Genomic DNA, 25,954 nt, shown 5'->3' with positions numbered 1-25,954 from the left:
TTTTTTTTTTTTTTTTTTTTTTTTGGAACTTCTCTTTGATTGATCAATGGGCCTTCCCCGTTTTTCTTTCTTTGACCTAATTTTTCCGTTTAGGATTTGAATACTTGTATGCCTAAAGTTGTTTTGGGTTGATCTTGCTTACAACGCAAGGCAAGTTTTTTGTGGTGGTTGTCGATATGTTTTAACAAGTAATTCAAATCATTTACTTTACTACGGTTAAATAATAATGTTCACCACATTGTGGTAGTTCCGAGCGATCGCTGTTTGTGTTTGGCTTTTTACATAAAACTAATTGGATTATATAAAAGCTCAGTCAGGACGCAGGTGCAAAGTGATATAAATTCAAGGCCTCCCAAATGCTTTACACCATACCAACAACTTTTGTTTGGTTGTAAATCCCTTTCCATTTTACAAACATTCAATTGGTTTACTTTTACCAAAGATGCTCCGAGCATTATTATTGTTAGTGAGGCAGCATTGATTTCCCTTGCAACCGGGGCATTTGAAATTTTATCGTGCAGGACTTGTCAGTCAAATCGATTTTTTTTTTTTTGTTCAACAACATCTATGACAATCACAATAATAGCATAAATCAAATAGGTTAGTTTTTAGTGAGAGAAGCATAAAGAACTATAAGGCCAAATGTTGGAATTGCTTACACTCGTACAAAAAATGTTGGTAGCAGGGCACCGATATGATTTATCATGGTTGAACAGCAGAAGTTTGTGTACATTTATTTTGACCAAGAAGATGTAGGCGGGGGGTGGGGGGAGAGAGGCGTATGTTGTCTGTTTGCGTTCAATTCAATAATTATGTTTGTTCTTCATCTGGTTATGATACTTTCGTGACCTCTACAGATCAAAGGTAAGTTCAGCTGCTGTGGTTGGTTGTATGATTCCACTTATGTTGGGAGTATGCTTTCTTTGTCCTTCAATGGACTGCCTTTGGCACAAGTATCACTATTGCCCCAGCTGCAAGGAAAAGGTATGACTATTTCCGGTCATCTTTCATTCTGTCAGTTGCTTCTTGTAATCTACATGTTGGTTATTTGACACTTTGCTCTGTTATAGACAATTGGAGTAATTAACTATGCTATCTATCTTTTGTTTAGGTGGGTGATTTTGAGAAATTGGATAAGTGTGCTGTGATGGATCCTTCAAACTGGACACAGCAAAGCTTTGCGTTGCCTGCTTGATTTTCACGAGCTGCTACTTTTCCACGCGGTTATTTTGCGTTGTGTGCAGTCAGTTTTTGCTCTACTCTTGTGCTCTTGTTGAGATATTCTTGTTACACTTAGGAGGGATAGGCAAAGATTGGAGATGTGTGCATATGTACACTCGTGATAGAACCAAGTACATATTTTTATCCATTCACCTTACAAGTCATTTCATACACCTTTTGTTCCTTCACCTTACAATTCCAGATTGCATACGTTTGTCCAATTAATTTCCCTTGGCTGTTCACTATCTGCATCCCCCTAGCGTCATTTGTTTTTAACTTCTCAAATTACATTTTGACCATGCATCTCCCCCTTCGGACGAATCGTTCATAGGGGCTTCTTTTCCTTCTTAATTTGGTTTTCCTGCTTGGTTTTGAGGGGACTTGAACTCTGATCCTTGATGGTACTGTCTGGTATCACACAAGTAAGCCGTGAAGAACATCTTGGAGAAGATGATATACCTGAGTTCATTGGGGTGTTGCCCAGATGCAGATGAATCTAATTGGAATGCCGCGGTTTTGAATCTGGAAGCGAAGGTCCGGCATGAGAAATAAGAGCCGGTCTCGATAGCCAAAGAGACTGCCTGCAGGGGGTATGCCATGGCAGGATGTTCACTTCAAGACGATGGCAGCTTTACAGATCCCTTTCATGGAGTTGCAGGCTGCAGGCAAGTCATCCTTGGCTACAATACATGACACTCTCCATTCCCATGTTGAACATTACTTCCTTTCTTCCCGAGTAGAAAAAGAATTAAAGCCCCCTTGTGTGCATTCCTTTTGAACCAAAAGGAGAATTTATGTATGTATGTGTGCTTGTGTGTGTGGATTGAAGTTTGGTTTTATATGTTAAAATTAGCGGCAGCTCCACAACAATATACTCTGCACTCTGCACTCTACACTCTACACTCATCGAGGTTTGTGCCTCGGAATATATTCTGTATAATTGAACTTCTAAAATTGGTGTTGGTGTTGGCCATTTCTATAGATGAAGCCCCCCCCCAACGCCTATTTTCAGAGAATCTTTTTTATGGGTCACCCTATAAGACACAACACTTCACTCTTTGTCCTCTTTTCAACCTACTGTACACTATCCAAAAATACCAAAACACAGAGCTAGAGAGCACATTATTATAAATTATACCCTACAAAACTTATTTTTATTTCAGAACATTTAATATTATTTTACAAGAAAGATCGAGTCAAGTATACAGAACAGACAGTTGGTCTCTTCATAAATTAATACATTTTTTTTGTTCAATCTTCCAGAAATCTATTAGCAGAAGTTCTTAATGATAAAATATGATTAATTACTCATTATTTCCTCACCTTAAATTTTAAAAAAATGGTTCTCGAAATTACACGTAATCTTCCAATAGGCAGTTTCCAAATTCAAGGTTCTAACCTTTGAACACATTTATTTATTCAAATGAGTAGGCCCCATGACAGATACCTAAATTAAAATCAATACAGCCTTGATTTTTCTCTTCCACGATATATATTATTCTATAAATTGGAATTTGACCATTATATACATATACATATAACTCTTATGAAGTGATTTTAGCCATTAAATCAACTCTAAATCTTTCTTTTAATTACAACCATTTGACCCTAAAAAATTTAGACCATTTCAACCGAACAAACATTTCAGCTTACTGTCCTTGTTCAATCAGTACCATAAAACTCAACCAAAAAATTATATAAAAAGAGACCCAACAAGCAACAGAAGATGAACAAAGATTTGGGTCAAAATTTACTCGAACCATGGTCAGTTTCAGAGATTTGGTTTTCTTTCTATCATTGGCTTCTTCCATTGCTGCAGTCCTCTGCAACTCAGAAGGTAAACTGAAGGCATGCCAGAGAAATTTTCGTTCACATTCTCAAATTCTACGCTCTAACTTTTTGTGTATATGGTGTTTCAATTACAAAAATTTAGAGGGACAAATTAGAAGAAAACATCTTAATTACCTTAAGGGTTTGAGCATTTTTGAATGTGTGTGGTTGAAATGACAGGGGATGCTCTTGCTGCATGGAAGGCTGAACTGGTTGATCCAAACAATGTCCTCCAAAGCTGGGACCCGTCTCTTGTAAATCCATGCACTTGGTTCCACGTCACCTGCAACATCAATAACACGGTCACCCGAGTGTAACACATTCTACTCTCTCAAACTTTAACCTCATACATAGCCTTACTCTTTTTATTACCTGTGATTTAAACACAATCTTATTTTCTGTTTGAAGGGATCTTGGCAATGCAAGTCTCTCCGGACCCCTCGTTCCCCGACTCGCAAACTTGCCACATCTTCAGTTCTTGTAAGATTTAGCTTTTCAAATGTTTATCTCTGTATAGTATAATGTTATCTACTAAGCTTGTAGCATGAATTTTGATGAAATTTTCAGGATGATTAACGACAACAATTTGAGTGGGGTAATTCCAAAGGAGATAGGTTTATTGAGCAATCTGAGGAGTTTGTTCCTGTCCAAAAACAAGTTCTCAGGGTCTTTACCACCTTCCTTGGGAAATTTGAGCTCTTTGGTTTTCTTGTAAGTGGCCAGCTGAAATGGTCATTTTTTGAGGTTCAAAAAGCAGTGATTTTTACGAAGATGTTTGCCATAAAACAACATACAATTTATATACTTTTTTATTTGGTATAGTGAAGCACACGACAACAGTTTTAGTGGAATAATTCCTGCATCTTTTGGGGCGTTGACTTCTTTGAAGAATTTGTAAGCCTTTGTGTGTTGCCACTTTGTCTTTGAAATTTAGAAGCCATATTTTGGGGCTGTGAACTTGTGTTCTACAGGAGATTGGACAACAACAATTTTAGCGGCAACATCCCCTTTACTCTTCTGCAACTTGTGAACTTTGGCAATCTTCAGCTACTGTGAGTTTGCTCATAATCAACATCTTTAACCAAGTTTTGAAACTGAAAAAATAGTTTTTAAAGTTGGTTTGTTTTATCTTTATGGTCAGGAATGTTTCACTAAACTCGTTTATGGGGAGTGTTCGCCCGACTAATTCATCAGGTAAAAGAATAAAACTAAGATCATAGCTCAATATATATATATATATCTATATGAATAAAGAGATTGAGATTTGAATTGTTGTTGGTTGTGGACAGCAGAGATGGCAGTGACTACAATAATACAAGACCCAAAAGCTCCAAACTAAAGTTGAAAAGGAGGATGAAGAAGACATGGCAGAGAAGGTTGAAATAAGATCATAGTCTTGCATGTAATAAATAATAATAATATTAATGTGTATTGGTGCTACTTTTGTGGTTAAACACTTTACTCTATAAAGTGGTAGAATATGTCATACATATCATTTCAGTCTTTGATATCAATAAATCCTTTTTCTTTTTCTTTTTCTTTTTGTTTCTGCAGCATCTCTGATGGGCAAAGGAAAATGAAGTTTCTTTGGCAGAAACCTACCTAGGATTTAATATCTTAGGTGTTTCCATAGCAACCAAATGTAGTAGGTTTTAAACCGTTCTCTAATAAAATTAATCAATATCTGCATTAAACTTCCGCAAACACTCGAGAGTATGAAAAAAAAATGTTACAAGAGTAAAAAAAAAGTCACAATTCAAATCTAACTCATACATCAATCACACCAGACTGCATAAATGCATATACAACTAGAATAATAGTCATACAGGTCAACCGTTAACAAAAGTGTTATCTAACGTTGAATTTGTGTACACAATCTTCCCATATCGATTAAAGAAAGGTTACTCGATCCATGAAGGAAAGAAGAGTGTCACAGTACATTCAACATTTTGTAGAAGCATTCATTTCTCAACCTAGCAAATGTAAACTAAAGGGTACAAAATTGGAAGGGAAATAATTTTTGTTATTCTAGGTTCTTTTTGGGGGATGGGTGAAAATTTTCCTTTTTTTTTCTTCCCCATTAATTGCTTGGGGAGATAACAAAACTCGTCGAATGATGAACCCAATGGCAATTATTTAGTTAATTACGTGCCAAATTGTCACCATGAAATGAGAACAGAATAGATGAGGAATTATTTACAACATTAGACCTGTACTTGATGATAGTTGGAAACAATTATGTTCGGCCCTGACCGTTTCCGACTGCCATCAATCGACTAGAATCTCCACATAAGGTTTCATCAATCTGCTCCTGTTGAAAATAAATCCATCAATGTTGGAAGACAAGATAGACATGCGCAGAAAACAGAATGAAAAATCCAAGAACTCCAAAACAAGCCACAAATATCTAGCTTTTCTAATGTTCTATTTCAAATTTTTACCACATAAGAGGGCGATCTTGTTGATTTATTTCGCCTTTACCCAACACAACCTAATTCTTACTACTGAATTAACTCAGCATGGTTCAAAAGTCATGAGTCCCTCTCATGGAAATTGCCTGTGACCACCTCAAAATGAAAATATTCCACCTCAAAAAACCTTCATAGCTTACTAAATGCGCTCGGATCTCCTTTTCTCTAAAGTGGTTCCAATGGATATCGTTCCTCCCCTCAGTATGTCCAATATATCCATCTCAATTGACCTTCATCTTATAGTTAGTATAAAGAGGAAAAAGAATATGAACAACGATGAAAGTAATAGAGATATTGACTTTCACGGTTGTCTCATGTAGCATTTTTTATGGTTGAAACAAATTCATAAAATTTTCAATAACTCTTGCATCCTATCATTGGAATCTTATATAAAGACAGGTCGGCTAAAGATTTGAACATAAATACCATCATTTATCAGCATAAAGCAACATGGATATTATGTACTTGTAACTAAAATATGGTAATATCGTTTATCAGTGTCACGATATGGCATTAGTAATCATAAAATTCGTTGGATCTAGTAATATATTTTGAGAATCAAATATCCAGATGCCCCGTGCATCCAAAGATGGTCATAAACTTCTAACCAATTTAAACTAAAATTAATGCCACTTCTCATATCCGTCCAAGAAATAACACAGTCAACCACCCCACGCTTCAATATAAAACCTCAAATATTAAGGTTCACCTGAATATTCACAAATAGTATAAAACCTAATTCACGAGATATCTGAAGAGATTAGGACAGTAAATTTCAGACATGGAGATTAATTGACAGGCAAGGATTCTCTTACCTTTAACTTGCAGGACCATTCTCTGAACCTGTTGATGTATGACTCCGGTTGTTAGAAAAGGTAAGTGGTGTCAAGGGAGGTGAAGATGAGTCTGGTGCCATTTCAGAAGATCGAACAGTTTCCAGAGGCTTTGGCTCGTGAAATAAGGTCTCTGTCTCCCTAGGACTCCGGGACGGAATGGAGAAACTGCGTGTGATGGTTTGAAGAGGAGGCATTGGCAATGGAGATGCTGTACTCCTTACAACAGTTTTAGTTGCAGTAGAGAGTCCTTGGCTTTTGGATACCAAAGGAGCAGAGTGGCCAACTAAACTTGAAGGTCTTGACGACTTATATGTTGAACTAATGGGAGGCCTAGGAAGCTCATGAAGCTCATTTATTTTAGGTGTGGAAATAAAAGTAGGGGAAGCAACTGGAGACACTTTTGGTGATGATGACAAAGGTTGTGGTATTGGATTTCGCAAGAGAGGTCCTGAAAACAACTGGGTTTTTTTTATTGTAACAGGCTTGTTAGTTGATGGCTTACCTATTAAAGGGCCCGAAAAGGCTAGTCTCTTAAAATTTTTAGCATCAGAAGCAGCAGCTAGACTGTGCTGTAGCAACCCATCAGACAAAGGAGGAGGTAACTGAGTGGATGATGCGTTAGTGTTACTCTCCTTCAGTACAGACTGCGCCTTTGCAGCAGCATGTCCTGACATATTTTCATCTCCCACTAACTTGTTGTACTTCCTTGGTTCCAATGGTGATGAGTGCCGCCATAAATTTTGCTGACTTATTGTCTGTGTGGTGTTAGTTACCGGATTTGCAGGACCCCCAGAAATTGAACCGTTTGTATCAGCTGGGGTGGGTAGAACATATGTGTGGAACTGCCGGGTTGATGAAAGCCGCATCTGTCTTATTCTTTCAGCAGCATCAAATTTTTTTTCGGGAAAAAGTGGGGCAGACTGGCTTACTGTTCTACCACCAAAAGAAAAGGAATTCCTACGATTTCTGTCAAGATTTTCCTGCAGGAAGCCAAAGACAAATGTAAATTTCTGAAGATGACAGACTGCATTTTCTTTGTACTTCTCAGCTGTCGATGATGTTAAATGAACAATTGGCAAAGAACTCAAGCTATGGCCAAAGTCATACAATATACCAAGACAGAAAAAGTGACGCACGCATGTACTCATACACTAACCAACAATATAAAACAAGTGATATTTACAATCAACATAATCTACAGAATGATTCTCCATGATAATAACACAAGGGAAAAAATCTAAAATTGTAGTTATTATTAATACATAATATACATGAAAGATACTGTGTGTACCTTCACAGCTTCCACATGATGAAATGCAAGATCTGACTGGTCCACCTGCATCAATGATACACATATTACACAAATAACAAATACATGAGAGCTTAAATTCAACAACTAAACCATGTATGATGCCTTTTCTCCTACCCATATATCCTGCTTTTCCAACACACTACATAAACATAAACATAAACATGATGCAGAACACATCTTTTCCAAAATGAAAAGGTTGGTAAAGATAGAACTCCATAATGTGCATACAAAAGTACTTATATCATTTAATAATTTGGAGTATTCTGGTCAACTTATGCAGCTTACATAAACCTACTAATCATTGTGATACAACTGCAGCCTTATATATATACGTATCAGGGATAAGCGACCTTAGAATATATGACATCAAGAAGTTCATAGGCCATCCAATATCCAGTATGGGTAACTACCATGGTTTTGACCCATAAACATAAATTTAGGTTTACAGCCAATCCCTTCGATCAGTGGGCCAAATCATGGAAATTACAAAAGGATTGAGCTTTTTAGATAAATCTACAAAGACCATATACAATGAGCTGTTTCCCTATGCTATGTTTCAAATGTCCCATGAAATGTACAGATGAAAGGAAAAGACTTCTCAAATGATTGGGTGGATGTTTAAAACTAAATGATTACCTTAGAATTTCTTAATGTATCTTGATCGTGATCATTTTGCCCATAATCAAAACTTAATTCCCCATCATCCCCATCATCATAGCCATCATCATCATCAACACCATCATTATTCCCATCATCCACACTGTCGTCTTCCAGTCCACTGAATCGGTAATCAATGTGCTGTTGTTCTGTCAGTGATTTGACATGTGGTTCCACTGCTTCAAGTGATTGAAGTGCCTTCTTGAAGAAACATAACTGATTTCAAGCAGAAGATGGTCAAAAACAAGAAAAAGGAAACAAAGAGGAAGATCTTAAACAGGAAAAAGAACGGGCAAAGAAATAGACAACGGAACCTGAGTAGCATGGTGACGAGCAGCCTGTGTGAGAAGACTATGAGACTGTCCTTGCTTCAAAGATTTCAACCGGAAAACAAATAGTGTTGCCTCATCATCATATTCTTCTCGAGCTGTTTGTAATTGTTGCAATGTAAAGCTCTCTCCTTTCACGGATTTTGACCTCCCCTTCTCCTTGTGCCTCAGTCTCATGTACTCATATACTTCTCTGTGAATCATACAATGAAATGGGAAAACATCGTTAAAAAGAACATTAATCCAACAACCACGTTCTTATAAGCATATGGGTTTAAGTAAGAACAGTTATTTGCAACAAACCTTTTCTCGTCGCATTGTCTTTTCATCTCCTGCATCCAAGTGAAGATCAGTATGTTAAGTGTTTCATATCAATATTCTATTCACGAGATATAATTATAAAGCCAAGTAATTTTTAACTGCACAGCGTGCTGAATGCAATTTATTCACAAACAAAATAAAGATAAATAATGTACAGGAAATTATGGTACACCCAGAGAGATATCTATATTACACTTATAATATATTCTGCATAGTTAACCCAATAATCATGTCAACATTTACACCTACACACAGAAAAGAACTGAAAAGTTACAAATGCCTAAAATGGAGGAAATTAACAACCAACCAAGAAAATGGAAAAGGGATTACTAAAAACAAGAAAATGATCGGTCAAATTTGCATGCTTTGGACTCTTGTACATGTACCAATTTGAGATAATTAGATACAGTAAACGAGGCTTTCCTTATTCTTCAAACAGTTAGGATTTCGAGTTTCCAAAACATCTATTTCAGCCTTCAGTGACTAACTATCCGTTCACTGTCCAAAACATGAAAATAAAAAGGAAGGGAAAAGTGTATCTCAGCGTTCAAGACTTTTGTCCAGATTATTCCACTATCCTGTAGATGTCATTCCAGTAAAAACATCCCACAAACAACTAAAGGGTAGAGGGATGCGGACAGCAGCTAACTACAAACCTTCACCATTTAGAAGTAGTTCTGTAGAACTTAGTAGATCTTCAACACAAATTTCATTGCTGAGAACTAGATGCCCGTACATACATGAATGGCCAAACAATGAGGATCAACGATGGAGGATCATTATATTATACAACAGTAACTCGTTACAAATTGATGCCCACAAACAAGGTAGCATGGCCAGTTGCAGATTGTGTGCAGTAATTACTATAAAAATCTGAAAGAACAGCAGCCATATACAATTAGATCAAAAAACCATCTAGACATACCTCAACAGTTCGAAGTTGATTCAGAAGAGACTCAGATGGGCGTGTTATAGTTTGTGAAATATGAGATCGCTGGCAAATTGACAGTACTGAATTTAGCACTCAAAACCCAAGAACTTTGACATTCGATACGTAGATAGATAGAATGCCAGAGAGAGAGAGAGAGAGAGAGAGAGAGAAGCCAGCTCACATATCGATCTACAAGTTTCTGGAGTTCAAACTGCACCTTTCCCAGCATTATCAGAACCTTACCTGCATGGGGGTAAGAATATACATAAACTCATATATCCCAAGTTTGAGATAATAATAACAACTAAGCCAACAACGCCTAGAAAATGTTTACACACAAAAATGCTTCAAACAGGAAGTAACTTCATGCAACTAGCACAAGTTATTTATTTATTTTTTTATCGGTAACAGAAAAATTACTGATCTGCAAAAGATTGCAATAAGCTAAGAGAGAAGCGACCACCAAATAAAAAAAAAAATAGAAGTTAAAAAATCCACCTAAAATAAAGAAAAGGAAAAGATGCACCAAATAAATAAAAAAATAGAAGTTAAAAAATCCACCTAAAATAAAGAAAAGGAAAAGATGCACCAAAATCTCAAGGCTTGAGAATATAAAGGTCTCAGCACAACTGCAAAAAGAAATATGAGAAGACATTTCCATTCATAATACTCTTTTCGGAAAATATAGTCCTGGATTCAAAAATAGATATGCCTGCGCCAAGAAATGACATTTCCTTAAGCTAAAGAATTTCAGATACACCTACGTAATTATCAGTGTATCGACATCACCCCTCATTAACACGCCTATTGTAATTAAATGCATTGAGGAAAAAAAAATTAGATTTAACGCACCACTGTCTTCATCATCATTCAGTGCAGTTTTCTCAAGAAGACATGCACCCATTTCTTGTAAAGACACTGAGAATTCTGAAAATAAGGCATAAGAACCACAATTAGATAATGAAGTAGCAGGACCAGTAATGCCAACGGTGATAGAGATATTAAATCTGGCATCCCCATAGATTTAAGAAGGCTAAAAATCAAAATTATATATCATGAAAGTGAAAGAGTCGTGCAGCGTTATGCATTAAAAGAAATAAATTTGACATTCATACATAGAGCCAAAGCAGGTGAATAAAACAGCAAGATGTGTTCAAATATTATTAAGAAAATCCACCGGGAAAAGAGTTGGAACAAAACAAGTAAATCCATCAAACCAGTTTCCTCGAGAATTGAAAAATAACCACCACAAATAATTACTCAACAGTGCAGCAACATTGACTAAAACAGCCATAGAGTTCACGTCACTGAGTATTGTGCATTAGAGCATCCTATTTATGATTCAATTATCTTGGTGATTCTTTTTTATTATTATTATTATTCATTCCTTCGCAATTGCATATATACTGATAAAAAGCTGATCATTAAATGAAACTACAATCAAATAAGGCCATTACAAATGAAACATTCATGTCATGTGGCATTTTGTTTGCAGAGAAAATGTAAGCGAAAAATGTAAATGAAGTAAAACATCATAACACTGTCCTGAGCCAAGCAGCTGGGACGAGATATGAAAGAGAGTTAACAGAAACTCAATGAGTTGGAACATTGGTTGATCTAAAAATTACCGTAAGCACTATTTTCGGTAGCGGCAGCTGCAGAAAGTAAGCTATCATAACAGTCTCTCATTTCTTCCATGTCCTGAAAGCACAATACCACACTAACCAGTAAGAATTTGATTGTGTTTCTAAACACCTAAACAATCCTGAAACACTTGTACGAAAAAGGAAAGGAAGAGAGAGGCAGGACAGAAAAAGAAAAGGAAGGAAAAGAGAATACAATCTCTTCCCGCCAGAGCCAAAACCCTAAAATTCCCCTTTCCATTCTTCCTCGTGCTTCTAATAAATCTCAATTAATAGCCAGAAACAAAATCCCACTATTAAGGATAAGTTCATCAGCTAAAAAACTTCACAAGACTGAGAAGACTACTGAAAAACAAAACTAAAATCTCAGGATGAAATTGAAGAAAACTGGAAGAACCCTCGTACAGAATTCGCAATTCCCGAAGAAGGCAAAGAGAGAGAGCAAAAGGGTAGAAGCAAAAAAATAAATAAAATACCCGAGCAGCCTGAGCAAGCTCATCCAATTGAGCCAAAGGACGAGGATCTACACGGCCCTTAGGTTCGTGCTTGTGCAGTCCAAAACCCGTCAACTTCCTCAAAGAAGTCTTCATTTTGCTGCTCCTTTCTGGTGTATCCCTTCACGAAATCGGAGAAGGGAAAGAAATCGGAGCAATTCGGGAAGTCTAAGAGGGGAAAAGCAAATAAAGATGCAGAGAGGAGGAGGAGGAGGAGGAGGAGGAGGAGGAGGAGATGGGCAAGATGAAGAAAGCCCTCAATCTCAATGCAAATTTTTTCTTCGTTCAAACTCCTCCATTCTCAGCTTGCGTCAGGCAGAAATGGAAGACCCAAAAATCAATTAATAATATTCATTAATTCCCATTTCGATCCAAAGAAAAAAAAAACTCAAACCCCGTCGTTCTTCTTCTCCTATATTGACTTCAAATTTATTTATTTTAATAATTTAAAAAAAAAAAAAAAAAAAAAAAAGTGTGCAGAATTAGTGGAATTGATCATTCCAGTTTGACTGTGTTTTCATTGTTCGGGAGGATACAATTATTCATTTTTATTTAATCCTATTATTATTATTGTAATCTTCCAATCATATTTTAATCATTATTAATTCCTTTTCTTTGCGTTCCACAATCAATGGTCATTTTCCATTCCATCTTTAGTTAATAATTTATATAATTTGTTTCTAATATTTTGTTTTTCTTTCAAGATCCTGACTAAATTCTTGGTGGATATAATTTTTTAATATGCTGACAACACAACACATAAAAAAGAAATAAAATGCATTGAACTAAAAGAGTAAGCATGAAAAAAGTAGTGAATGTTCCATATATTATTATTGAATTGAAATTTAAAAATAGATATTGAATTTAGTGGCGGAAGAAAGTGGAAGCAGCCATCCATAAATGTCACAGAGAAACAAATGAGAGTTGTAATTTAATTTTTGTTGATGATATAACAATAAATATGTGGGGGGAAATTGGAATAATGAAAGAAAAGGGGAAAATGATGATTCAATGTGAGAGTTAATGAAGGGAGGGGGAGCCGAATTTCCCTGACATTGCAATTCATTACGATTAATAATCGTGTTTACTTTCGAGTTATTTCCAAAAATGTAAAAACCAAACTTCAAAACAATTGAGGCCACCTTTTCTTCCCCCCCCCCCCCCNCCCCCCCCCCCCCCCCCCTTCTTACGTACAAAAGTTGTAATAAATGCAATTAAGAAGTGGGTGCTGTTTTACTAATATTTTAGCACAATTTAGGAATTCAATAATTTAGGAATTCTCTTACTTCAATTTTAGTTATTTAATTTTCAAGGTACCGCACATGAGATCTAATCCACATGCATTTAAAAACCTAGTTTAGAATGGAGACAAATCATTTGTTTTTAATTCAATTTACTTACTACTTTATTCCAGTTTTCTATTTGAACACCAATAATAAAAATAAAGGGACAAATTCTCATTTTTTAACGAAATAAAAAATGAAAAGCTGTTTTCAAACGTAGAATTTACCAAGAAATTGTCAATAAATTGCTTGTTTTATTTTTAATGCTCAAATGAGAAACTTTTCAAAAAGAAAAACTTGGTTGGCCGAATAAAGAAAATGATAAATAATGATATGTTTTTCCAAATGTTCAATATAAAAAAGGTCAACAGCTTGAAAATTATAATTAAGGTCAACAGCCGATCAAACCTTCTATACCACGTTGTCGGCCTCGAAACAACATCGCTTCCTTCTTTCTTTTCCTTTTGATTTTTAAAGTCTTCCATTTTTTAAGTTCATTGCCTTACCCGAAAATTCATATGGGAAGAGATATACATTTTTTATATTCAAAACCAATCCCACTTTTATTTGGAAATTCGTTAAGAAAATTCAATTATTTGTCAAGAAGACATAATGTCAACTATATAAATCTACTTCTCCCTTACATTAACCATCTTCAATTTGAAGAAAAATGTTATTCGAATGTTTTAATTCACATTAAAACACCAGCTTCATTTGATAACCTGTACATTTCTGTAAAGTGCATTAAGAACGCGGAGACAGGCAGTATGAACTATTAAAGAAGTAACAAGAAAGGATTCTACCAGAGAATTAACTTCCTCATTACCGCTGGAAGCTCTTAATTTATACCAGAGTAGAAAGAGAAACAGAGTTTTTCAAATTCCTACTACTATTAGGAATGTTTCTTTTAGTTTAGAAACGAGAAACTATCACATACGTTTCTCCAAAAAAAATAAAAATAAGCAAGAACCTAATCAAACGACCTTGAAATATCATTATTCGGAACTAAAATGAAACTAAATCATGTTTCCTCAAAGGAACAAACACGTCCATGTTTCCCCCACTTTCTAAAATAGCATTTGAACAGCACAAAGATTCACAAACAGACAATTCATACCAACCCAACCAACATAGAAACCATGTGAAAATGATTAAAATGGTGAATGAATTTATTAGAATATACGTATATATTCTAGCCAGTAGGTCCTTTGGTTTTGACATTAAGGAAAGATTCAAACTTACAAGGGGCAAAGCAGAAGAAGCATCTGACTAGAAAATAGAGTTGAAAAAAATGAAATTCCCGTCCTTGACAATATTCTCCCAAGTTATTTAACAACTTGGCTACGTCCCCAGACCAAACATCGTCACAGAAACAATGTAAAGTTGCCTTGTGTCACAACCATACTATGAATAGAGTAGATTACAACGACGGTGACACCCTGCATCTGCTAAGCCAGATATGATTTTACAAGTGTCAAATATGAATTAAAAGCCAAATCCTTCCACGGACCACCAATTTTCATCCTATAGCAGTGATGATTTTGGCAAGAAAAGATGTTTCTTTTCACAAAAATATCTCGTACTTTGATTGGACTTGCCCGTTAAAAAAATGGTTGTAATTGTCTTGACTATAAAAGCCATCGAGAGGTTTATTGTACAAGGGAAAAGTGAAATTTCTCCTTGATTCAGGGAACAGGAACAGAAAATGACAAAGAAGTCATTGAATCTTACCCTAAGATGGAAAAACTTTCCAGATTGGAAGGGCAAAATCAACCAGTTGCGGCCAAACGTACGGCTCTGTAGCATGCTCTTTTTGCTGCTCGAACAATGTCCTCAATCTATACAATTATTACCATCAAGCAATGAAAACCAACGATCAGGAGTGGAGCAAATAAGAATGGGGCAATTGCCTCCTTCAGTTCATAAATAGATTCAACAAATCATATAACATAGCTATAATTTTTAAATCTTGGCTCTAAGTTACCCCTAGTTTGTAGAACTAAAAAGATTATGTATATAAATCATTGAAAAGAGTAAAATTTCATGAGAACATGTTGAAAAGATATTGACCAGAGAAGGGTTTCGCTGTTGTTACTTTGATTAGGACTAAATGTTACAGTTTTTATGATCTATGCCACCACGTCAAATGAACTTTTGATGAATGCTACTAGATCAGCGACATATATCTCATCATATAATTTCTTTCTTCTTTCTTTCTTCATTCTTTCTCAATTTGAAAGTACAGTAAACTTTTCAGGGTGGATATAAGGCTTTTAGAAAAGGTAGGGCAATGAACCTGAGGGACAGCCATCCTTTCGAGATTGGCTGCATAAGGCATAGGAATGTCAGCCCCTGAAATCCTCTCCACTGGCGCATCAAGATAGCCAAAACTGTCCTCCACAACAGATGCACTGCCGACATAAAAATAAATATTCACATTAAGTTAATAGGGAAACTTCAAAATCAATCAAGAAGATGAACGAACATGAGAAGAGGGGAAAAATGACAAACCAAATCTCAGCACCAACGCCATGCTGAGGGAACCCTTCTTCAACTGTTACTAATCTGTTGGTCTTCCTAACTGAAGCATTAATTGTGGCTCTGTCTAGCGGTCGAATAGAGCGCAGGTTTATAACCTATAACAACATAGGCTGTTAGGAATCACGACTCTCCACAATGGTATGATATTGTCCACTTTGAGCATAAGCTCTCATGGCTTTGCTTTGGGCTTCCCCAAAAGGCCTCATCCCAATGAAGATAGTATTCCTCACTTATAAACCCATGATCTTCCACTAAATTAACCAATGTGGGACACTCCCAATCCCAATAATCCTCAACAATCCTCCCCTCGAACAAAGCACACTATAAGCCTCCCCTGAGGCTTATGGAGCTCTCGAATAGCCTCCCCTTAATTGAGGCTCGACTCCTTCTCTGGAGCCCTCGAACAAAGTACACCATTTGTTCGACACTTTAGTCACTTTTTGACTACACCTTCGAGGCTCGCCATTCTTTGTTCGATATTTGAGGATTCTATTGGCATGGTTAGGTTTAGGGCATGGCTCTGATACCATGTTAGGAATCACGACTCTCCACAATGGTATGATATTGTCCACTTTGAGCATAAGCTCTCATGGCTTTGCTTTGGGCTTCCCCAAAAGGCCTCATACCAATGAAGATAGTATTCCTCACTTATAAACCCATGATCTTCCACTAAATTAACCAATGTGGGACACTCCCAATCCCAATAATCCTCAACATAGGCTAATTACACTTTTGACAAAACAAAATCAATCTACATACATCCAAAAGAAAAAGTCAATCATCAGGCAAAAATTACCTCAGCACTAATTCCTTCTTTGGAAAGTTCTTCAGCCGCCTGACAATCCAAGCATTACAATTAATCATAGACAGAGAGATGAGGGAATTTTCCAGCATCCAAGTATCTTAAAGCCACTAAACATGTGAATCAAAATATAATATGACACACCCACACCCAGTAAAATCTCTTTCAACTGCCCATCACTACAACCTAAAAGTTGCCAGTAAAACAATATAGCATCTTAGGGTACGATCTTCAGATCCATCTCAATTGGTGGAACGTCATTAATGCAAAGTTATCACTGTTTACATGAAGTACATAAGGAATCTTTTGGAACCCGAGTAGACTTTCCTTGAAATCTAACATGATGCATGAGAAAAATCCCAGCAGATCTGTGAGATAACTGCTATTTCCATTTCTTATAATCAAAATGTCACAACTAAAAGAATCGCTTCTCAACAGCAGGTTTAGGGATACATATTCAAGAAAGTCTTTAAATCCCATTTAGCCATGAAAGAACTAATCTTGCCCCTTACAGGTCAACCTAGTCCTTGACATAGCCAGTTAAGTTTACAAATTAAAAATAAACAACCAATCCCCCATGAACAAAATAACTGAAGGATACTGACCTTAAGTGCATAGCCCACCATCTTCGAAAAGGCAGTAATAGTCACATCCTTCCCTTCTCTCTCAATCTATCAAAAATGAATGATATAAAGTTGAACATCGAAGATGAATAGCAGAACAGAAAACATCTTCTGAAATATATCAAAAGCACCAACAGAATCACCTTAGCTTTTCCTATGGGAGCGGTGAAACTGGAATCGAGGACCTCAGCAGAAACAGGGAATGATTCACCATATCTGATACAACAGTGCACATAGTTAACGATTATTTTCTCAGAATATATATGGACATTTTCATTCACCACTTACAATAACTCATTTTCAAGAAACACCACAGGATCTGGATCCCTTATGGCAGCCTTTAAAAGCCCACGAGCATCTTCAGATGAATATGGGGCCAAAACTTTCAAGCCAGGACAGGAGCCATACCATGCTGCATAACACTGTACAGGAAAATTTGAAATACATTTCAAGGATTTCTCGCTTCCACCATCTGAAATTATGCCTAAAAATGTATTTTTCATCGATAAATAAACTTTTATCGACAAACGAAAGAATACCAAAAAGCCAGCACAGAAACAGACTAACAAAAAAACGAACCTAAAACATGGCAGCCCAAAAGAGTCAAACAAGAAAGGGCTTTGGTCTAAAAGCATATAGCCTAGTGAATAACAAAAGTTACACACATACATACATATATATATATACATATATACACACACACACACATATGTATAAATACACAAGGTGCACTCATGAAAGAGAAAAGGGGAAGAAAGAAAAATCAACCTGAGAGTGCTGGGCACCAACTCCAGCAGCTGCACCATTGGGCCCTCTGAAGACAATTGGCACAGAAATTTGGCCAGCTGACATATAATTTGTTTTTGCCGCAGAGTTAATGATATGATCAATGGCCTACAGCAATGAGAAGGAGGTGAGACAACCAATGATTGAAAAGGAGAGTCGGAGTAAAAAACAATAGAAGAATCAATACAAAAAACACTACATTAGACTTGCACATTTATACTAATAATGAGTTGATAATATTGTGACTATTGAGCCCTAAAAATGCAAAAAGTTAGTCAAAGAGCAAAGACAATCATTGTGAAGGGAGAAGTTGGAGAATTGAGCAACAGGAAGAATTAATACAGCCAAAATGCTTAAAGGATAGATACATTCAATTAGCACGCAACTCTAACACAGAGAAAGAAAAAATCGAGATCAGAAGAAAAGTGGAACATGAAGCTATACAAGGAATCCATACAGTAAAAACTAGAAACAAATGCATTTCAATGAATGGTCTATTGAAATTATTATAACTATATTGGATTTACAGGTCAATATTACCACAGGGTTTTTTCACGTCAATCCTCAACACATTGGTGCCCGTGATTTTAGAAACTATTTAAAACACACACAAAAAAATGTAATCAATCAAATTTACTTTGATAACCGAAGACCAAATACAGTCAACAGTGAGCACCACTGCTCCCAGATGATTTAGAATCGAAATTTGCTTTCAACAACTAATGAAGGAAAGTAGAGCATATCACAAGGCAACAACAAAACACTTTCATCAAAGTTTTTCATTAAGCAGACAGAGTTCAATGTCGAGATTTAAAGTTAGATAGTACAAGCAACACCCAATATGAACAGGAATTGCATGCAATTCATGGTTCTAACCTGCATGGAGAAATTAAAAGTCATAAACTCCACAACAGGCTTCAGACCATGGTAAGCAGCACCAACACCAATACCAGCAAACCCAGCCTGCATAAATTTTGATGACATTAAGGTCAGAAGTATATAAACATTTTCCTTTAATATAGTTCTCAACCGTAGCAGTACAAATTCAAACCAGCTCAATAACATTGAAGGAAAAAGAATAATTTCTGGGTGAAGTAACAACCTCTGTGATTGGGGTATCAAGAACCCTCTCTGGACCATACTTCTCCAAGAGCCCTTTGGTTATCTACTTGGGGAGAGAGGCCAAAATTTGTCAAAAAATACAATACAAACAATAAAACATTCAGATATCACATGAATTAGAGATTATCTCTTCAACAAATCTAACCTTATAGGCACCCTGATATTCTCCAACCTGCATTAGAATGTTTGAAATTAGCCAAAAGGATAGACATATCAATGTAATATACAGATAGAAACGTTCATAATCATTTTCCCTCACCTCTTCACCCATCAAAAATACTTTAGGATCAGCGGACATTTCTTCATCAAGTGCAGAGTTTAGAGCATCTCTCACTGTCATCTGTGCATATTTGGAATAAATTTTGGGGAAAAAATGGTAAGCCTTTTATTTTCATACAACAACGTTGAGCAGCAATAAGCATTCCTCAAGTATAATACTACTGTATAAGAAGAATTCAACAAATAAATAAATGGAAAGAAATTACATAATGCAAAAATATCTAAAATATATGGGTTACTATAAATAACCCACTCGATGGTGAGATAAGGTAAATATAGTCCTAAACATTATTTTCAAACGAGGAAAAAGACCTATGATCACCAACTTTCTTTAAAATTAAAAGGAATCTTATCCATTATTGTTGACAAAAAACCAAATTACACTACAAAAGAAATTTCAGCATACAAAATCGAAGAATGGCCCTAACAAACCTACCCTAAAACAACAAGGACATGATGCATTGAAACTATGAAAACACTGGCTGAGACTGAATAAGAAAAGGTATTGAAGGACACAAGACAGTGTATTACCTCTTTTGCTGCAGATGAATAGTATCTGGATGCCGATGCAGCAGGGCGAAGTCTCTGCAAAGACTGCCCGGAAATCTAAAAAAAAACCATACATACACGAGAAATAACTAAAATCATCGGAGAAAAAACGTACATCTGATGCAAAAACAAATTTCATTTTAAAGCATGGAACCGAACCAAAATAGAGGAGGCTGCAGCGCCAGCTTTTTGCCGAACGATTCCCCACATATCTTTTTTTCGCGAGCGGAAGATTGCTCTACAAAACAAAAACTTACATATTTCAAACGATCCAAATCCCAGTTCCACTTCAAACACACAATATCTAACAAACATCAATTACACGCAATTTCCAACCAGTTTCACTTTCAACTTCGGCAAGAGAGTAAAAAAACGACATCGACATCTAAATCACCATCCACAACAATATCAGTTACATAGTGATGCATTCGCAAAAATAACTTATGAAGCCGGATTGGAAAACCTTAATTGCAAAATCAATTGGAAAAAATCACATAGCTTAAGTGGAAAAAAGCGGCAGCTAGAAGATAATCAGATTCATGGATTAACGAAGATGGGAAAGCATGAGAAGCAAACCTGACTGTCGTTTATGGAGTTTAGATCACTGCAAATTGGATCCGATCAGACGGGGGATTTGGGGAAATGGAGGGGTTTGAAGACTGCAAGCCACCACCTTACCAAACTCTCCTAAAATTAATTATATTTCTTTTCCCTTTCTTCAATTTCTACTTTTGGGTTTCCTTTTTCTAATTTTTGTTAATTACTCTTTGATTTCTAATAATTAAAATTCCGCAAACGACTGCTACCGTTAGGCTACGGACAGTCGGGGTGCGTAAAATCTAGTGAAGCAGAAACCATTTAAGATGGTGTATCTGCATAAAGATTTCTCATAACAAACAGATCTGACGTTTAATATCTCATCTGTCGTTCACCGGCGAGAATCCAACGGTTTGATGGGCGATAGTTTTAATAGTAATTATGTGTTTAGTTCCATTCAAGTAGAATCCGATAGGCGACGGAGATTATTCCATCACTGACGTCGATGTGAGTCGAGCTTTGTTTAATGGCCTAATTATTTTGTCTTAACTTCAGATTTTAGAAATATTCTCGCCATATGTATAAAAGTTACATTTACAGTCATATAATATTCGTGGTTAACGTCTATTTCTAACCAGCGAACGTCCTTTTTCTCTTTTAATAAATAACATGCTAATATAATACCCAATTTTAAAATTTTTATGTGAAAGTATGTTGTTCTTTTTATAAATAAACAAATTTTTAAAAAAAAAAAATCAAACCTTTTGAGAGAATGAGATTCAACCATCATCGTTCAAAATAGTAATGGACGTGTTTCGTAATAATAATTTTGCTATCATTCATAATTATACAAACATTTTATTTTAAATATTTAGAATGAATTGATTTTTTTTATTAATTATAGACATATTAGGTGAATTTATAATAGTTAGGTTGACTTTATATAGACAGAATATTTACCAATTTTTTATTTTAGAAAAAGGCTCTATTATTATTATTATTATTTCTCTCTTTTTTATAGGTTGATTGCGATTCTCCCTTCCACGTTTGTTATATTAAAATTTTCCAAACAAAAAAACAAAAATCAAAAGTTAGAATATTTGTATTCTCTAAATACATTCATCAATATATTTGATTTTAATTAAACAATAAAGTTCTTTAAAGAATATGAAATATATTAAAAATATTCTGCCTAGAAGCTTGAATTTGAATCTCTTATGTATTAAGTTAAAATGATATTAATAATAATGTGATTTAACCTCTAATATAGTAGATCACGGAAAAAGATGAAAAGCCACACGTGTTTCACGTTAAAAATTTGAAAGCTTAAAGTAATTGTTTTTAATTATTATTATTATTATTTATTAAATACAGTTTTGAGGACTCTATTTTGAATTTTCTAATTTCACTCTCAATACTTTTAATAAATATTACGATGAATTCATGTGATTTTATTATTATTTCTATATAAAAAAAAAATTAGTATCCATTAACATTCATGTTATAAATTTTAGAAATATATTATCTTCTAATCAATTTTAATAAAAATTAACTTTAAATTCAAATCAATTTTAATAAAAATTAACTTTAAATTCATTAAAATGACTAATTTTAAATCTAACTACCACATGTAAACTAAATTGTAATAAAATTTGGAATATACATATTTTATTTACTGATTGGGCATAATGTTTAAATCAATTGGATACATATAGAAATATATATTAGAACTTAAAAGGTAGAATTTCATCAATATGCTCGAAAAATGTGTCCTTTAGACTAGAACGACCTTACGCACCGCGTAGGGCCAAATTTGAAGTCTCTATCCCAAACTTACTATTATTAATAATAATATATATATGTTAAAGGACCACATTGCATGTGCATATCCTACCGCCAAACTGAAAATTAAAAGAAAAGAAAAGAAAAGAAAAAAACAAAACAAAACAAAAAAACATTTTTTTGATCCAAATGTTCATTTCCTATTAAGTTGGTCTAGGGCACGAAGGAAAAGTAGGATGGTCCATTCTTTTAATTAGACTTATAAATATTAACTGTCTTCACTCAAAATATTATAATATTGGAATGTTTCAAAATCTCATCCAAACATTTTTAATAATTTTACATAAAATTTATATTAAAATATTCATGAAATTAATGTCGAAAAATAGTGAATCACAAAATTTCATATACCACTCAAACCTAACATAAAATTAAAAGTCAAATCTTTCGATATCCTTGTTAACATGAAACAACTTTCTCACTGCCTATGAAAACTATCATATGGAGAGAGAGAGGAAAAAAAAAAAAAAAGAAGTAAGTGGTCACGTTACTTAAACCTAACAAAATATTGGTCTACTCTTACTCAGCGTTAGAAAAAGCAAAACGTAAGACTGAGGTTGTTCGCTAACATACATATAAATATATAGATCACATAGCATGGAATCTAAGCCTTACTAGCGTTATATGAAATTAAAATGAATGTGTTTATAAAGAATTTAAATTTGACTTGATTTTGAATCAAATTCCAAGTCAAACTAAAAATTGATATTCAAATTGAACTAAATTAGTCCGATTAAAATCCAAATTGATAAATGTAATTAAGGTATTTTGCTTTTTAATATAATATGGATTCGATAAATGTAATTTAACTAAAACTTAAGGGTATTTTGCTTTTCAATATATAGATATGGATTTGTTATATAAGGGGTGGGTGAAATAGTAGTGGAAGCCGAAGCTTTGTGGGGCATTTGGTTAGTAGTAGCAACACATAAAGCTCGGCCGCGGTAAGGGAGATGGCGGGTGCATTTTGGGGGACTCGGGTGTTGGAGATTGTGAAGAAGCACGATTCTGGAGGTTTAGTCTGGAAGAGAATTAAACTCACTACAACCCGTAAAGCCAACGCCAAGAAAAGGCTTCTTCGTGTTTGGCAGGTTCTCTCTCAATTTCAATCTCACTTCCTTTTTATGCCCGCCATCAGGTTCTGCAAATGATAATTTCATGGTTCTTTGTTTACTCTATTGTCTTATATTTTTCATTCCACGCAACGGTACTTCTTATTTAATTCTGGAGGTTCGTCTGGAAATAAATATCAAATATTCGACTATCTGTCCCTACCTTGCTATGAGTTGGTTTTAGGAGTAGAACTTTTGGGGGCTTAGATGTAATTGCACGTAGAGTAGGGCAAATATTAACAAGATGATCAAACTGAATCATTCAATACAGATAATGTCGGAGCAAAAGAAGTAGATTTAGGATTCTTAAAATTGTTAACGATGAGACCAGGGATGTGCATTACGTCAGGATATCTATTTGACATCATTTCCATTGCTTATGGTGCATTAAACAGGTATCTCTGTTATTTTTCTGCTCAAATATTTCGCTTATAGTTGCCAAAGTCAGCATAACTTAGCATAATTGATATATATCCTGGATCAAGAGGTTTGAGGTTTGAATCCCCTAATTGTAGTTGAACTCAAAAAAAAATATCTCATAGGTGGTTGGATTGCTTTTAAGCTTTAGGATTCATCATGCACTGTGCAGAGAATTATGCAGCATCACAAATTAATTGAAATGATATATATATATATATATAATTTTTTAATTTTTTTTTTAATTTTGTCGCTATATACAGAAATGATGTAGGAGTTAGATAATTCCATCTGCTTAATATAGCTGCCCTTTTAGTTTTGGTTGAAGCCTGGAGGTATACCCATCGTTTATAGTCAAAGATCGCAAACATGACATACCAATTTGGTTGTATGGCTTTCTTGGATTGCTTTGACTTCTCGAGGAAGGCTTACATGGGAATTGGACAAAAAGTAGGTTGAAATCACAAATATGACTGAAATGGGAATTGGTTGTGAAAGAGTTTCTCTCATCGTTCAATTTTTTTTTTTGTTTGTTTGTTTTGTTTTGTTTATTTTAGTTGTTCAGGGAAGAAAGGGGTTTTTCATTTTCCTTTGTTGGTTGCAAAGGTATCTTTCGAGTTTTTAAATTGAATAAGACCCTTGAGAATGCAAAAGAGGGAGATATGTACAACAACCCCCCCCCAGAAGCTATCCTAATTGACAGGAATCATTATAACATCATAATTTCAAAAAAGAAACTGACAAAAGTACATCAAACTAAAGCCAAAATCTCAGTCTCTGTCAAGGTCATTGATACTCTATCCTCCAAAATTATTTGTTTGTTTTTCTTTTTTACACAAGAGAGCTCTTACTGCATTTTTCAATGGGATCTTGCTTTTCCTTCCGAAGAATTTCCACAGATAAGTTGTAAGAAGACATCCTTATTTAATACGAGAAAACACCAAGAAACCCTGAAACACCTGTGCAGAATCTCCCAACTATCAGCAATAGGAGAATGGTGAATGGGAGATGGTTCTAATATTCTTAGGAGGTTTTACAAAGAATATGCCAACATGGAGTCAATAAACTTTTGGGGTTCCTTTTTCTGCAGTCGGTTTGAGGCTTTTAACCCTTCCAAGTTCCAATTAGAGACACAATTGTACTTTAGGAACTCTGTCTTTCCAAATAGATTAAGAACCTTCTTGTCAAGATTCAACGATAGTATCCATAAGAAAGAGGATCAAACATAGACTTACATACTGGATCTTCCATCTTCTAGCATTAGATTGTTGGGTTGTAAAAAGTATCAAGGAAGTCATGTTGAAGAACTACCCACTCTTGTTTCTAAATGTGAGAGGGACTCTTCTAAACTACAATGTCAGGCTTCATGAGTATCTAATCGCATGTATCTAATAAAAACTTTTTGAGTTTTCTGATCAAAATAGCTTGGGAAACACACTCTAGATGGATGGTTCCCCATCCATGTACACTTTGAAAAAAGAATTTTGTTTCCTTTAGGAAGAGAATTGATTCTCCACAACCTTTTAGCTTCTGGATGGAGTTGCCTAGTTAAGGAGTTCTGTATTTATAATTTGTTTTGATTCATGCCATTGGGATCCATTTTGTGATCTTCTTGGCTAGAGTGAGTTGGGTAATGTCTTTTTGAACTTTTAATATTAAGCATGACTACCTTACCAGTTACATGTTCACATTGATTATTACATTCATTCGAATGTAGAATAGTTCAAGTTGATGAGCATGGAGGAAATCTTCATGGGCCAACTCAAGATTAGATAGACACATTGAAAGCAAGTTTAATCAGCAATGCAATATGTTAAATGGCTTTTCTGCCGAAGGGACTGGGGGAAGAACCATTTGACATAAGATCTTCAAACCTGACATCTGCAGCTGCCTTTAGTGACAACAAGCCATGGACTTTAGATACTGTAACAGCCGAAGGTTTGCATTCACGAAAGGGCCAATGGCTCAGACACTCATGAATATGAAAAAGAAAATAGAAAAAAAAAAAAAAAAAAA

General features: G+C 35.1%; 5 protein-coding genes across 11 annotated transcripts in view; 3 read left to right on the top strand and 2 right to left on the bottom strand.

Moving 5' to 3' along the window:
- LOC111460990 (GSH-induced LITAF domain protein-like) overlaps positions 1 to 2,091 on the top strand; it is a 3,015-nt gene extending 924 nt beyond the window's left edge. The window contains exons 2-4 of one of the 2 annotated variants that reach the window (XR_002713516.1): positions 858 to 984; positions 1,112 to 1,352; positions 1,598 to 2,091. Coding sequence is in view for 1 of the 2 variants with exons in the window: in XM_023104403.1 (XP_022960171.1) it covers positions 858 to 984; positions 1,112 to 1,195 (211 nt within the window). In the remaining variant the exon portion in view is untranslated. Of the gene's footprint in view, positions 1 to 857; positions 985 to 1,111 lie in introns of both variants that reach the window. The other variant, XM_023104403.1, reaches the window with a different exon arrangement.
- A 706-nt stretch (positions 2,092 to 2,797) lies between these two features.
- LOC111460954 (leucine-rich repeat protein 1-like) lies at positions 2,798 to 4,703 on the top strand. Of its 3 annotated transcripts, XM_023104337.1 has the most exons (9): positions 2,798 to 3,058; positions 3,232 to 3,364; positions 3,460 to 3,531; positions 3,619 to 3,762; positions 3,874 to 3,945; positions 4,023 to 4,103; positions 4,193 to 4,245; positions 4,341 to 4,427; positions 4,606 to 4,703. In XM_023104337.1, the coding sequence occupies exons 1-8, from the start codon at positions 2,983 to 2,985 to the stop codon at positions 4,388 to 4,390; spliced, it is 681 nt and encodes a 226-aa protein (XP_022960105.1). In that variant the 5' UTR covers positions 2,798 to 2,982; the 3' UTR covers positions 4,391 to 4,427; positions 4,606 to 4,703. The 3 variants fall into 3 exon arrangements, with proteins under 3 accessions (XP_022960105.1, XP_022960106.1, XP_022960104.1); XM_023104338.1 differs by lacking the exon at positions 4,606 to 4,703 and having other exon boundaries at positions 4,344 to 4,556; XM_023104336.1 differs by lacking the exon at positions 4,606 to 4,703 and having other exon boundaries at positions 4,341 to 4,546.
- A 118-nt stretch (positions 4,704 to 4,821) lies between these two features.
- LOC111460953 (uncharacterized protein At2g33490-like) lies at positions 4,822 to 12,402 on the bottom strand. Of its 4 annotated transcripts, none has more exons than XR_002713510.1 (12): positions 12,028 to 12,402; positions 11,537 to 11,609; positions 10,761 to 10,835; positions 10,090 to 10,151; positions 9,903 to 9,971; positions 8,960 to 8,988; positions 8,642 to 8,849; positions 8,307 to 8,543; positions 7,650 to 7,694; positions 6,338 to 7,338; positions 5,493 to 5,618; positions 4,822 to 5,362 (listed from the first exon to the last, which is right to left on the bottom strand). XR_002713510.1 is itself a non-coding variant. In XM_023104335.1 (11 exons), the coding sequence occupies exons 1-10, from the start codon at positions 12,139 to 12,141 to the stop codon at positions 6,340 to 6,342; spliced, it is 1,911 nt and encodes a 636-aa protein (XP_022960103.1). In that variant the 5' UTR covers positions 12,142 to 12,402; the 3' UTR covers positions 4,822 to 5,356; positions 6,338 to 6,339. The 4 variants fall into 4 exon arrangements, 2 of the variants coding, with proteins under 2 accessions (XP_022960103.1, XP_022960102.1); XR_002713511.1 differs by having other exon boundaries at positions 4,822 to 5,356; XM_023104335.1 differs by lacking the exon at positions 5,493 to 5,618 and having other exon boundaries at positions 4,822 to 5,356.
- Positions 12,403 to 14,594: 2,192 nt separating this feature from the next.
- LOC111461100 (pyruvate dehydrogenase E1 component subunit beta-1, mitochondrial-like) lies at positions 14,595 to 20,755 on the bottom strand. The gene is made up of 15 exons (XM_023104580.1): positions 20,607 to 20,755; positions 20,190 to 20,268; positions 20,013 to 20,087; positions 19,462 to 19,542; positions 19,348 to 19,374; positions 19,183 to 19,245; positions 18,957 to 19,043; positions 18,063 to 18,188; positions 17,583 to 17,716; positions 17,438 to 17,510; positions 17,277 to 17,342; positions 16,666 to 16,704; positions 15,840 to 15,964; positions 15,625 to 15,739; positions 14,595 to 15,166 (listed from the first exon to the last, which is right to left on the bottom strand). The coding sequence occupies exons 2-15, from the start codon at positions 20,238 to 20,240 to the stop codon at positions 15,098 to 15,100; spliced, it is 1,131 nt and encodes a 376-aa protein (XP_022960348.1). The 5' UTR covers positions 20,241 to 20,268; positions 20,607 to 20,755; the 3' UTR covers positions 14,595 to 15,097.
- Positions 20,756 to 23,255: 2,500 nt separating this feature from the next.
- The window catches only part of LOC111461104, a 6,982-nt gene continuing 4,283 nt past the window's right edge, over positions 23,256 to 25,954 (top strand). Inside the window, exon 1 of the mRNA XM_023104584.1 lies at positions 23,256 to 23,500. Coding sequence (XP_022960352.1) covers positions 23,363 to 23,500 — 138 coding nt within the window. The 5' untranslated portion in view covers positions 23,256 to 23,362. The remainder of the gene's footprint in view (positions 23,501 to 25,954) is intronic.

This window comes from Cucurbita moschata, unplaced genomic scaffold (assembly GCF_002738365.1).
Source record: "Cucurbita moschata cultivar Rifu unplaced genomic scaffold, Cmos_1.0 Cmo_Scf00024, whole genome shotgun sequence".
NCBI classification, from domain to species: Eukaryota; Viridiplantae; Streptophyta; class Magnoliopsida; order Cucurbitales; family Cucurbitaceae; genus Cucurbita; species Cucurbita moschata.
This window is presented reverse-complemented; position numbering and strand designations above follow the sequence as displayed.

Bases quoted from the DNA above. Each gene is read 5' to 3' on its own strand.
- LOC111460953 (XM_023104335.1), bottom strand. From the start codon at position 12,141: ATGAAGACTTCTTTGAGGAAGTTGACGGGTTTTGGACTGCACAAGCAC. The intron at 10,152-10,760 runs GTGCGTTAAATC...ACCCCCATGCAG, and splicing joins GAATGATGATGAAGACAGTG to GTAAGGTTCTGATAATGCTG. The intron at 8,850-8,959 runs GTTTGTTGCAAA...TATGATTCACAG, and splicing joins AGACAATGCGACGAGAAAAG to AGAAGTATATGAGTACATGA.
- LOC111460954 (XM_023104337.1), top strand. From the start codon at position 2,983: ATGGTCAGTTTCAGAGATTTGGTTTTCTTTCTATCATTGGCTTCTTCC. The intron at 3,532-3,618 runs GTAAGATTTAGC...TGAAATTTTCAG, and splicing joins TTGCCACATCTTCAGTTCTT to GATGATTAACGACAACAATT. The intron at 4,246-4,340 runs GTAAAAGAATAA...GGTTGTGGACAG, and splicing joins TCGCCCGACTAATTCATCAG to CAGAGATGGCAGTGACTACA.
- LOC111461100 (XM_023104580.1), bottom strand. From the start codon at position 20,240: ATGTGGGGAATCGTTCGGCAAAAAGCTGGCGCTGCAGCCTCCTCTATT. The intron at 19,044-19,182 runs GTTGTTACTTCA...AAATTTATGCAG, and splicing joins TTGATACCCCAATCACAGAG to GCTGGGTTTGCTGGTATTGG. The intron at 15,167-15,624 runs GTTCATTGCCCT...ATAATTGTATAG, and splicing joins AAAGGATGGCTGTCCCTCAG to ATTGAGGACATTGTTCGAGC.